The sequence below is a fragment of the Oncorhynchus tshawytscha genome, linkage group LG06 (assembly GCF_018296145.1).
Source record: "Oncorhynchus tshawytscha isolate Ot180627B linkage group LG06, Otsh_v2.0, whole genome shotgun sequence".
Lineage (NCBI taxonomy): Eukaryota > Metazoa > Chordata > Actinopteri > Salmoniformes > Salmonidae > Oncorhynchus > Oncorhynchus tshawytscha.
Window position 1 is genome coordinate 4,269,862 of NC_056434.1, and position 11,694 is coordinate 4,281,555.

General features: G+C 44.3%; 1 protein-coding gene across 2 annotated transcripts in view; it reads right to left on the reverse strand.

Moving 5' to 3' along the window:
- LOC112238309 (tyrosine-protein kinase RYK) overlaps positions 1 to 11,694 on the reverse strand; it is a 126,593-nt gene that overhangs the window by 11,390 nt on the left and 103,509 nt on the right. For both annotated transcript variants that reach the window (XM_042322860.1, XM_042322859.1), the window contains 2 exons: positions 4,601 to 4,687; positions 3,257 to 3,326 (listed from right to left, as the gene is read on the reverse strand). In XM_042322860.1, the coding sequence (XP_042178794.1) occupies positions 3,257 to 3,326; positions 4,601 to 4,687 (157 nt within the window). The remainder of the gene's footprint in view (positions 1 to 3,256; positions 3,327 to 4,600; positions 4,688 to 11,694) is intronic.

Genomic DNA, 11,694 nt, shown 5'->3' on the forward strand with positions numbered 1-11,694 from the left:
GGGTGGTAGGGGACGCAGAGAGAAGCAAGTGAGTGGGGGCTGGTAGGGGACGCAGAGAGAAGCAGGTGAGTGGGGGGACACAGAGAGAAGCAGGTGAGTGGGGGACTGGTAGGGGACGCAGAGAGAAGCAGGTGAGTGGGGGTGGTAGGGGACGCAGAGAGAAGCAGGTGAGTGGGGGCTGGTAGGGGACGCAGAGAGAAGCAGGTGAGTGGGGGACACAGAGAGAAGCAGGTGAGTGGGGGCTGGTAGGGGACGCAGAGAGAAGCAGGTGAGTGGGGGCTGGTAGGCGACGCAGAGAGAAGCAGGTGAGTGGGGGTGGTAGGGGACGCAGAGAGAAGCAAGTGAGTGGTGGGCTGGTAGGGGACACAGAGAGAAGCAGGTGAGTGGTAGGGGATGCAGAGAGAAGCAGGTGAGTGGTAGGGGACGCAGAGAGAAGCAGGTGAGGGGACACAGAGAGAAGCAGGTGAGTGGTAGGGGACGCAGAGAGAAGCAGGTGAGGGGACACAGAGAGAAGCAAGTGAGTGGGGGCTGGTAGGGGACACAGAGAGAAGCAGGTGAGTGGGGGGACACAGAGAGAAGCAGGTGAGTGGGGGCTGGTAGGGGACGCAGAGAGAAGCAGGTGAGTGGGGGGACACAGAGAGAAGCAGGTGAGTGGGGGCTGGTAGGGGACGCAGAGAGAAGCAGGTGAGTGGGGGGTGGTAGGGGACGCAGAGAGAAGCAGGTGAGTGGGGGGCTGGTAGGGGACGCAGAGAGAAGCAGGTGAGTGGGGGGACACAGAGAGAAGCAGGTGAGTGGGGGCTGGTAGGGGACGCAGAGAGAAGCAGGTGAGTGGGGGGTGGTAGGGGACGCAGAGAGAAGCAGGTGAGTGGGGGGTGGTAGGGGACGCAGAGAGAAGCAGGTGAGTGGGGGTGGTAGGGGACGCACAGAGAAGCAGGTGAGTGGGGGGTGGTAGGGGATGCAGATACCTGATTACAGCTGCCACACCTGATATGTGCATGATTGTGAAGTGGATATGATTGGATCTGCTCATACAAGAGACTAGTGGCAGTTGCTTAAATTCAACTGGACGCATCAACCAAACTGACTTTATAATCATTATAGCAGGTTCTTTAGATGGGTAGGGCTAAAAAGTCGATACTATCATATAAACTGTACTACGGTATACTAAAACGTTCATAAGTATCGTGACATTTTGTGATATTGCAGTGTTTCCGGTATATCGTGAAACACTACAACAGACATGAGAAACAATACAATTAGTTAACATCATTTAAACTAACATTCTACATTACCGTGGACATTATTGCATCACAATACCAGGCAGCCAATGAGCTTTGGGTTTTACCAGTCAAATTGCCAGGATTAGAGGTTCCAAGCCCTTTGGTTTTCATTCTATTTCTTGTGTGCTGCTGCATTGTTGTCTACCTTTCAGCCGCGGTAAACTGTATCGTCATGGCTAGAATGCTGTTTGAAGACCACGTTGTAAACAAGTGTTTTAATAAAAAATAATAATCCAAAAATGTATTAAAACAAATAACCTTTTTTTTTTTACCCAAATAAATTCTGTTAAATTCAACCAATCAGTATCCAGGATCCAAACAATCTGTTTTATAATAATGTCATCTTCAGTGTGGAGAAATCTAGTAGGAACCCAGGGTCTATGGTCGTTTCAGTACAGGGGAAAGTTGGTTGTTATGACCATAGCATTAGAATGAATGTGTGGGATGATGACAGTCATTGCTGAGCAGACAGCTGAAAGACAGTGGAATCATTGCATAACATACCGACTTCCTGTAAGGTATGGACTGCATGACATGTCAAAATAAACAAACAAGGAAGCTAGGGGCTATATTCAATGTGCGGGACAAAATTGAGGCTATGATTAAGAAGTTGGAGCTCTTCACTGTCTGCATTAACAAGAGGACTGGCCACCCCACATATGCTCTCTCTAATTCTCTCTTTCTTTCTCTCTCTCGGAGGACCTGAGCCCTAGGACCATGCCCCAGGACTACCTGACATGATGACTCCTTGCTGTCCCCAGTCCACCTGACCGTGCTGCTGCTCCAGTTTCAACTGTTCTGCCTTATTATTATTCGACCATACTGGTCATTTATGAACATTTGAACATCTTGGCCATGTTCTGTTATAATCTCCACCCGGCACAGCCAGAAGAGGACTGGCCACCCCACATAGCCTGGTTCCTCTCTAGGTTTCTTCCTAGGTTTTGGCCTTTCTAGGGAGTTTTTCCTAGCCACCGTGCTTCTACACCTGCATTGCTTGCTGTTTGGGGTTTTAGGTCTGGGTTTCTGTACAGCACTTTGAGATATCAGCTGATGTACGAAGGGCTATATAAATACATTTGATTTGATTTGATTTGACAACACACAGGTCTTTCCATCATTGTATGATTTTTTTGTGTGTGCAAATGAACTCAAACTTACGGACAATGTCAAATGTGATATTGTGAAGCACCTGAGTGAGTTGGGTGAGCAAACAGACGACACAAACAACTGGATTCGTCATCCCTTTCATGCCCTGCCTCCAGTCCACCTACCGATATCTGAACAAAGAGAATCATCGAAATCGCTACAAGCGGTTCTGTGAAATGTTTATTTAAAATCTCTTAGCCAGATTTCTGGATGGGGCTGCGCTCAGAGTATCCTGCCTTGGCAAATCGCGCTGTTAAGACACTGATGCCCTTTGCAACCACGTACCTATGTGTGAGTGGATTCTCGGCCCTCACAAGCATGAAAATGATTTAAGACTGAGACTCTCTCCAATACAACATTGCAGAGTTATGTGCATCCTTTCAAGCACACCCTTCTCATTAACTTGTGAGTTATTCGCAATTTTTGATGAACAAATAAGGTTTTATATGTAAGATGGTTAAATAAAGATCAAAATTATTGATGATTATTATATTATTATCTGTGACCTGGTCCTATAAGAGCTCTTTGTCACTTCCCCCACGAGCCGGATTGTGACAAAAACTCACACTCATTCTTATGTTTAATAAATGTATCGTATAGTGTGTGTGTGGCAGGCTTACAATGATGGCAAAAAAACAATATTTGAGAGTGCGCTGACTCTGGTGCTAGAGGGGGTACAGCTGACCCTGGTGCTAGAGGGGGTACAGCTAGAGGTTGAATGTTTAAAGGGGTACGGGACTATAAAAGTTTAGGAATCACTGGTCTATGGTACAGAAAGAGCAGGTATCCATCTGATCCTGTTGTGATGATTTGATCTGATTGATTACCTGTGATGAAGTCCTCGTAGTTTACAACTCTCCGTAAGCATCATGGTCACCTGCACCTCAGATGCATGGTCTAATGAACGAGAGAAGAGAGTGAAAGAGAGAAGGAAGGACAAAAAGGAGAAGACGAGAGACTCAAGTTTAGTCGTAGAAATTCCACAGAGCATAAATCTGGGGATACGTTGCAGTTTTAATATAACTGGTGTAAGAGCCGTCTAAACCTTCTTGGCCAAGCTGAGCCATGAACATTCCTCCTGACCAAATCAAACACAATATCATTTATTTTGTATTTTTTAAAAGGTCATGTCACGGTCCAACAGCCCTCTTGACAACACCATTCTATATTCTCCTAGAACAGCACCAGTCAGTGCTTTCCTGTGAGCGTTTATATCATCTTTAGTTGGAAACAGTGAGACGCTCGATTGACCCTTGCCAACCTGCACAGAAGCCCAAGACCTGGGTTCTATCAGTATTTACAATCTTTCAATACATTTCCCAATTGGCTCTAGTCTGCCTGAAGTGTCAGAGGGGCGGGGTTTGAACCCTCATTCTATTGGTTCCATTGTGCCGGCTAAGTTCAATAAAGCCCAGATAAAAGTATTTGAAATGATTTTGAATACTTTTCGAACCCATATCTGCAGAGGGTCGTGCTAAATCTGGGAGAGAGGGAGTGGCCCTCTTTGGAAGCAGGCATGCTTCCTGCCCTCGGGGTCTGCTGGGAGGAAGAGGAGGAGGACAAATCAGGACCCGGGTATGGTTGGCATGGGGGTGGGCACATTGTTCATGGTCTGGTACCCACCCTGGATAAACATGGAATTGCTTGAGGAGCTGGAGGGCAAAGGTCAGCTGGGAGGGACACGTGAACCTGAGAACGTCTGTGGGAAAGAGAGACTGTGTGGACTGTGGTTTTAACTGGTTACCTGTTCTTCAACCTGCCAAGTGCTCACTGTATGGGGCAGTGGCGCACCGCAAAACATACACTTGTGCATTGATAACATTTTCTGGCACCTTGAATCACGCAACCCCTTGCCCTTTGTTGAGTTTTTGAGAGGAGTCAAGTGGTCAGAGGTGAGAGCTTGCCTTACCCCATCTAACCCTGACTCATAGCCTTGGGTTAACCTTGTGGTCTAATTTAATAGGTATAAGAGAATAGCCCAACTAAGAGCTGTTTTCTCAGCATCACCAGCAGATACAATGCAGACCACTCACATGCTGAGGAAAGAATGAGATAAGGCGATATGTGTTTGGTGGGAAATGCAAACCATCAGCTAGTATAGAGGTAAGTCAGACATAGACAGGGGAATGAATGGGTTGCAGACAGTGATGAGGGAATGAATGACTGCGTACCTTTTACAGTCTTCACAAAGCACTGCTTCTCCTTGGCCGGGTCCTTCTCGTCCAACAGAACACCATGGAAAATGCGGCCAAACGTTCCTGTGAAAGAACAGCACATCTTTTATTCGAGGAAAAGTGCCTCTATAAATGTCTCACTACTGGTTTCCCCCAGGGCCCTGTAATAGGCACTCTCTTGTTCTCACTACTGGTGTCCCCCAGGGCCCTGTAATAGGCCCTCTCCTGTTCTCACTACTGGTGCCCCCAGGGCCCTGTAATAGGCCCTCTCCTGTTCTCACTACTGGTGTCCCCAGGGCTTGGTACTAGGTCCTCTTTAATGTCTCAGTACTGGTATCCCCAGGGCCCTGTACTAGGCCCTCTCCTGTTCTCACTACTGGTGTCCCCCAGGGCTCTGCACTAGGTCCTCTATAATGTCCTAAACTAATACCCTATACAGAAATGTTATGGTATGTTGGCTCAAAAAAAAGCCCAATATATAAAGTCCCATTTTTACCACATTCTTGCTGTGAAAAGCTTTTTATATCTCTCGTGCACATGTCTGAAATTTTAGGAGTGGAAGTAGACATGAGCCGATGTGGGTGGGTCTATTTTTATAAATCCATTGAATGAACACCATCACAAAGAAATTATTAATTTGTTTTAGGCAGGTCCTAAGAAACAGAAGACTAATAAATGTATTATCAAAAGAATAGACTGGCATATTTGCAGCCTATATGCTAAACGGCTGAGCCGTGCGCATTAAAGCAATAGTTATTTTATTCATTAAACACACTTAGGCTACCCTGATCAAAATCAACACATTTTTTATAGTAAGCTAAGAATATAAATTAAATGAAACAGAACAAAATACAAAATAATTCCCCCCAAACAACTTGTGTCAAGGCGACACGTGGAATCGCTGTCATATAAAGCTACTTTAGAAAACAGAGCCCAAGCTCATGCTTTTCTGATCCACGTTTCAATCCCTTTCCTACCCTCACTCCCCTTTGTTAGGGAACAGGCGTAGGGTCTTACATTGAAGGTATCTTCATCATGATATTGATAGAAAATAACAGCAATCTATATTTTTAAAAACAGGTGAGTTTCGTGTTCATATTTCACAACAAGACTTTAGGTGTTGCCTTTTACACGATCGAGTAAAAATAATAGGCCTAGACTTGATTTAGGCTACATTACAGCACGCTAAATGTTTCTGATCGGTGATAGATGAGCAAACGAATAGATGAGCTATACCACCTCTTATTTGTCCAGGCAGAGAATTAACCAAATATACAGACGGAGATTCAGGGAAACAAAAATCACATTGATTGATTAAGACGAGTTACATGTCTTTTTGTCAGGAGTAGGGTACTTAGCAAAAATAATCAACTTGTATTGATGACAAAATGTTCTGATCACTGATAATGATAGACAAGATGATCACGAGCAGCACTCACCTCAATGTAGCTAACATTTCTACAGCCTAATTTGTAGCCTAATCAATATCCAAATGGGAGATTTAGTGGAGAGAAAAATAATAATAATAATCTGGCATAGATTGATTTATCAAGCCGAGTTCCCACAGTTATCTCAAAGCAGCACGGTTATCGGTTATCTCAAAGCAGCACGGTTATCCCAAAGCAGCACGGTTATCTCAAAGCAGCACGGTTATCGGTTATCTCAAAGCAGCACGGTTATCCCAAAGCAGCACGGTTATCTCAAAGCAGCACGGTTATCTCAAAGCAGCACGGTTATCGGTTATCTCAAGCAGCACGGTTATCCCAAAGCGGCACGGTTATCTCAAAGCAGCACGGTTATCTCGAAGCAGCACGGTTATCGGTTATCTCAAATCAGCGTGAAACAGTGCTGAAATATACAGAATAAAAATATTAAAAAGGCAACATGTAACAATTTCAAAGATTTTACAGAGTTACAGTACATAAGGAAATCTGTCAATTTAAATACATTTATTAATCTATGGATTTCACATGACTGGGCAGGGGTGCAGCCATGGGAGGGCCAATGAGGGCAGGGGTGCAGCCATGGGAGGGCATAGTCCCACTAACTGGGGAGCCAGGCCCAGCCAATTAGAATGCGTTTTTCACCCACAGGTCAAGAAGCCTAATGTGGAGGTCCTGGACTGGCGTGGTTACACGTGGTCTGCGGTTGTGAGACCGGTTGGAAGTACTGTCAAATTCTCTAAAATGAGAATAAGTAGTACAGTACGTCCACGATTCAATTATTTGGCAACAGCTCTGGTGGACATTCCTGCAATCAGGACACACCCTCAAAGTTGAGACATAGGCTGTACTGTGTTGTGTGACAAAACGGTCCATTTTAGAGGAGCCATATATTGTCCCCAGCACAAGGTGCACCTGTTTAATGATCATGCTGTTTAAATCAGCTTATTGATATGTCACAACTGTCATGTGGATGGATGATCGTGGCAAAGACAAAATGCTCACCAAGAGGGATGGAAACAAATGTGTGCTCAATTTGAGAGAAATAAGCATTTGTTCGTATGAAACATTTCTGGGCTATTTTCATTTTGTTTCATCAGACCAGAGAATCTTGTTTCTCATGGTCCGAGTCCTTTATGTGCCTTTTACTGAGGAGTGGCTTCCGTCTGGCCACTCTACCATAAAGGCCTGGTCAGGTTGAGTGCTGCAGAGATGTTTGTCCTTCTGGAAGGTTCTCCCATCACCACGGAGGAATTCTGGAGCTCTGTCAGAGTGATACACAGGATACACAGTATTCTCTTCTCTGTGGATACACAACAGAAACACAGTATTCTCTGCGGATACACAACAGAAACACAGTATTCTCTTCTCTGTGGATACACAACAGATACACAGTATTCTCTTCTCTGTGGATACACAGTATTCTCTTCTCTGTGGATACACAACAGAAACACAGTATTCTCTGCGGATACACAACAGAAACACAGTATTCTCTTCTCTGTGGATACACAACAGATACACAGTATTCTCTTCTCTGTGGATACACAACAGATACACAGTATTCTCTTCTCTGTAGATACACAGTATTCTCTTCTCTGTGGATACACAACAGAAACACAGTATTCTCTGCGGATACACAACAGAAACACAGTATTCTCTTCTCTGTGGATACACAACAGAAACACAGTATTCTCTTCTCTGTGGATACACAACAGATACACAGTATTCTCTTCTCTGTGGATACACAACAGAAACACAGTATTCTCTTCTCTGTGGATACACAGTATTCTCTTCTCTGTGGATACACAACAGAAACACAGTATTCTCTGCGGATACACAACAGAAACACAGTATTCTCTTCTCTGTGGATACACAACAGATACACAGTATTCTCTTCTCTGTAGATACACAGTATTCTCTTCTCTGTGGATACACAACAGAAACACAGTATTCTCTGCGGATACACAACAGAAACACAGTATTCTCTTCTCTGTGGATACACAACAGAAACACAGTATTCTCTTCTCTGTGGATACACAACAGATACACAGTATTCTCTTCTCTGTGGATACACAACAGAAACACAGTATTCTCTTCTCTGTGGATACACAACAGAAACACAGTATTCTCTGCGGATACACAACAGAAACACAGTATTCTCTGCGGATACACAACAGAAACACAGTATTCTCTGCGGATACACAACAGAAACACAGTATTCTCTTCTCTGTGGATACACAACAGAAACACAGTATTCTCTGCGGATACACAACAGATACACAGTATTCTCTTCTCTGTGGATACACAACAGATACACAGTATTCTCTTCTCTGTGGATACACAGTATTCTCTTCTCTGTGGATACACAACAGAAACACAGTATTCTCTGCGGATACACAACAGAAACACAGTATTCTCTTCTCTGTGGATACACAACAGAAACACAGTATTCTCTTCTCTGTGGATACACAGTATTCTCTTCTCTGTGAATACACAACAGATACACAGTATTCTCTTCTCTGTGGATACACAGTATTCTCTTCTCTGTGTATACGCAACAGATACACAGTATTCTCTTCTCTGTGGTTACACAACAGATACACAGTATTCTCTTCTCTGTGGTTACACAACAGATACACAGTATTCTCTTCTCTGTGATGTCATCAGAAGAGAGAGACCACTGCTTGCCGAGAAGTGAGTAACACAGTGAAGGTGTCGTCAGCGTCTCTGCACTATAAAACAATGTTTGTGTGACAAAGTTCAGACCAAAAAAGGTCTTCGCCAGGACATCCACATACAGACCTTTGTAATGAATGGTGTTTATTAGGAAATGGAAGTTTGTTTACAACAATGTGTGTGTTCAACTTTCAGTTGTTTCACAACAAGGTAAAACAATAACATGTATTCATCAGGCATGAATCAGACTCCTCTTTTACGCTGCTGCTACTCTCTGTTTTTATCTATACATAGTCACTTTAATAACTGTACCTACATGTACATATTACCTCAATTACCTCGACTAACCGGTGCCCCCGCACATTGACTCTGTACCGTAACACCCTGTATATAGCCTCCACATTGACGCTGTACCGGTACCCCCCTGTATATAGCCTCCACATTGACTCTGTACCGTAATACCCTGTATAGAGCCTCCACATTGACTCTGTACCGTAATACCCTGTATATAGCCTCCACGTTGACTCTGTACCGTAATACCCTGTATATAGCCTCCACATTGACTCGGTACCGTAATACCCTGTATTTAGCCTCCACATTGACTCTGTACCGTAATACCCTGTATATAGCCTCCACATTGACTCTGTACCGTAATACCCTGTATATAGCCTCCACGTTGACTCTGTACCGTAATACCCTGTATAGAGCCTCCACATTGACTCTGTACCGTAATACCCTGTATAGAGCCTCCACATTGACTCTGTACCGTAATACCCTGTATATAGCCTCCACGTTGACTCTGTACCGTAATACCCTGTATATAGCCTCCACATTGACTCGGTACCGTAATACCCTGTATATAGCCTCCACATTGACTCTGTACCGTAACACCCTGTATATAGCCTCCACATTGACTCGGTACCGTAATACCCTGTATTTAGCCTCCACATTGACTCTGTACCGTAATACCCTGTATATAGCCTCCACGTTGACTCTGTACCGTAATACCCTGTATATAGCCTCCACGTTGACTCTGTACCGTAATACCCTGTATATAGCCTCCACATTGACTCTATACCGTAATACCCTGTATATAGCCTCCACATTGACTCTGTACCGTAATACCCTGTATATAGCCTCCACGTAGACTCTGTACCGTAATACCCTGTATATAGCCTCCACGTTGACTCTGTACCGTAATACCCTGTATATAGCCTCCACATTGACTCTATACCGTAATACCCTGTATATAGCCTCCACATTGACTCTGTACCGTAATACCCTGTATATAGCCTCCACATTGACTCTGTACCGTAACACCTTGCCACTATATACAGGGTGTTAAAATACTTAACACGTTTTCCTTCATAACTTCTTAAAGCTGTTAAGTTGTTGGTTGAGGTACGGAGTGCTCTGGTCTAAAGTAGTGCACTATATAGGGAATAGGGCTCTGGTCTAAAGTAGTGCACTATATAGGGAATAGGGGCTCTGGTCTAAAGTAGTGCACTATATAGGGAATAGGGCTCTGGTCTAAAGTAGTGCACTCTATAGGGAATAGGGCTCTGGTCTAAAGTAGTGCACTATATAGGGAATAGGGGCTCTGGTCTAAAGTAGTGCACTATATAGGGAATAGGGCTCTGGTCTAAAGTAGTGCACCCTATAGGGAATAGGGCTCTGGTCTAAAGTAGTGCACTATATAGGGAATAGGGGCTCTGGTCTAAAGTAGTGCACTATATAGGGAATAGGGGCTCTGGTCTAAAGTAGTGCACTATATAGGGAATAGGGCTCTGGTCTAAAGTAGTGCACTATATAGGGAATAGGGGCTCTGGTCTAAAGTAGTGCACTATATAGGGAATAGGGCTCTGGTCTAAAGTAGTGCACTCTATAGGGAATAGGGCTCTGGTCTAAAGTAGTGCACTATATAGGGAATAGGGGCTCTGGTCTAAAGTAGTGCACTATATAGGGAATAGGGCTCTGGTCTAAAGTAGTGCACTCTATAGGGAATAGGGCTCTGGTCTAAAGTAGTGCACTATATAGGGAATAGGGCTCTGGTCTAAAGTAGTGCACTATACAGGGAATAGGGGCTCTGGTCTAAAGTAGTGCACTATACAGGGAATAGGGCTCTGGTCTATAGTAGTGCACTATACAGGGAATAGGGGCTCTGGTCTAAAGTAGTGCACTATACAGGGAATAGGGCTCTGGTCTATAGTAGTGCACTATACAGGGAATAGGGGCTCTGGTCTAAAGTAGTGCACTATACAGGGAATAGGGCTCTGGTCTATAGTAGTGCACTATACAGGGAATAGGGCTCTGGTCTAAAGTAGTGCACTATATAGGGAATAGGGCTCTGGTCTAAAGTAGTGCACTATACAGGGAATAGGGGCTCTGGTCTAAAGTAGTGCACTATATAGGGAATAGGGGCTCTGGTCTAAAGTAGTGCACTATATAGGGAATAGGGCTCTGGTCTAAAGTAGTGCACTATATAGGGAATAGGGCTCTGGTCTAAAGTAGTGCACTATATAGGGAATAGGGCTCTGGTCTAAAGTAGTGCACTATATAGGGAATAGGGGCTCTGGTCTAAAGTAGTGCACTATATAGGGAATAGGGCTCTGGTCTAAAGTAGTGCACTCTATAGGGAATAGGGCTCTGGTCTAAAGTAGTGCACTATATAGGGAATAGGGCTCTGGTCTAAAGTAGTGCACTATACAGGGAATAGGGGCTCTGGTCTAAAGTAGTGCACTATATAGGGAATAGGGCGCCAAAGGACTCTGGTCTAAAGTAGTGCACTATATAGGGAATAGGGCTCTGGTCTAAAGTAGTGCACTATATAGAGAATAGGGCCCTGGTCTAAAGTAGTGCACTATATAGGGAATAGGGGCTCTGGTTTAAAGTAGTGTACTATATAGGGAATAGGGTTCTGGTCTAAAGTAGTGCGCTATATAGGGAATAGGGCTCTGGTCTAAAGTAGTGCAC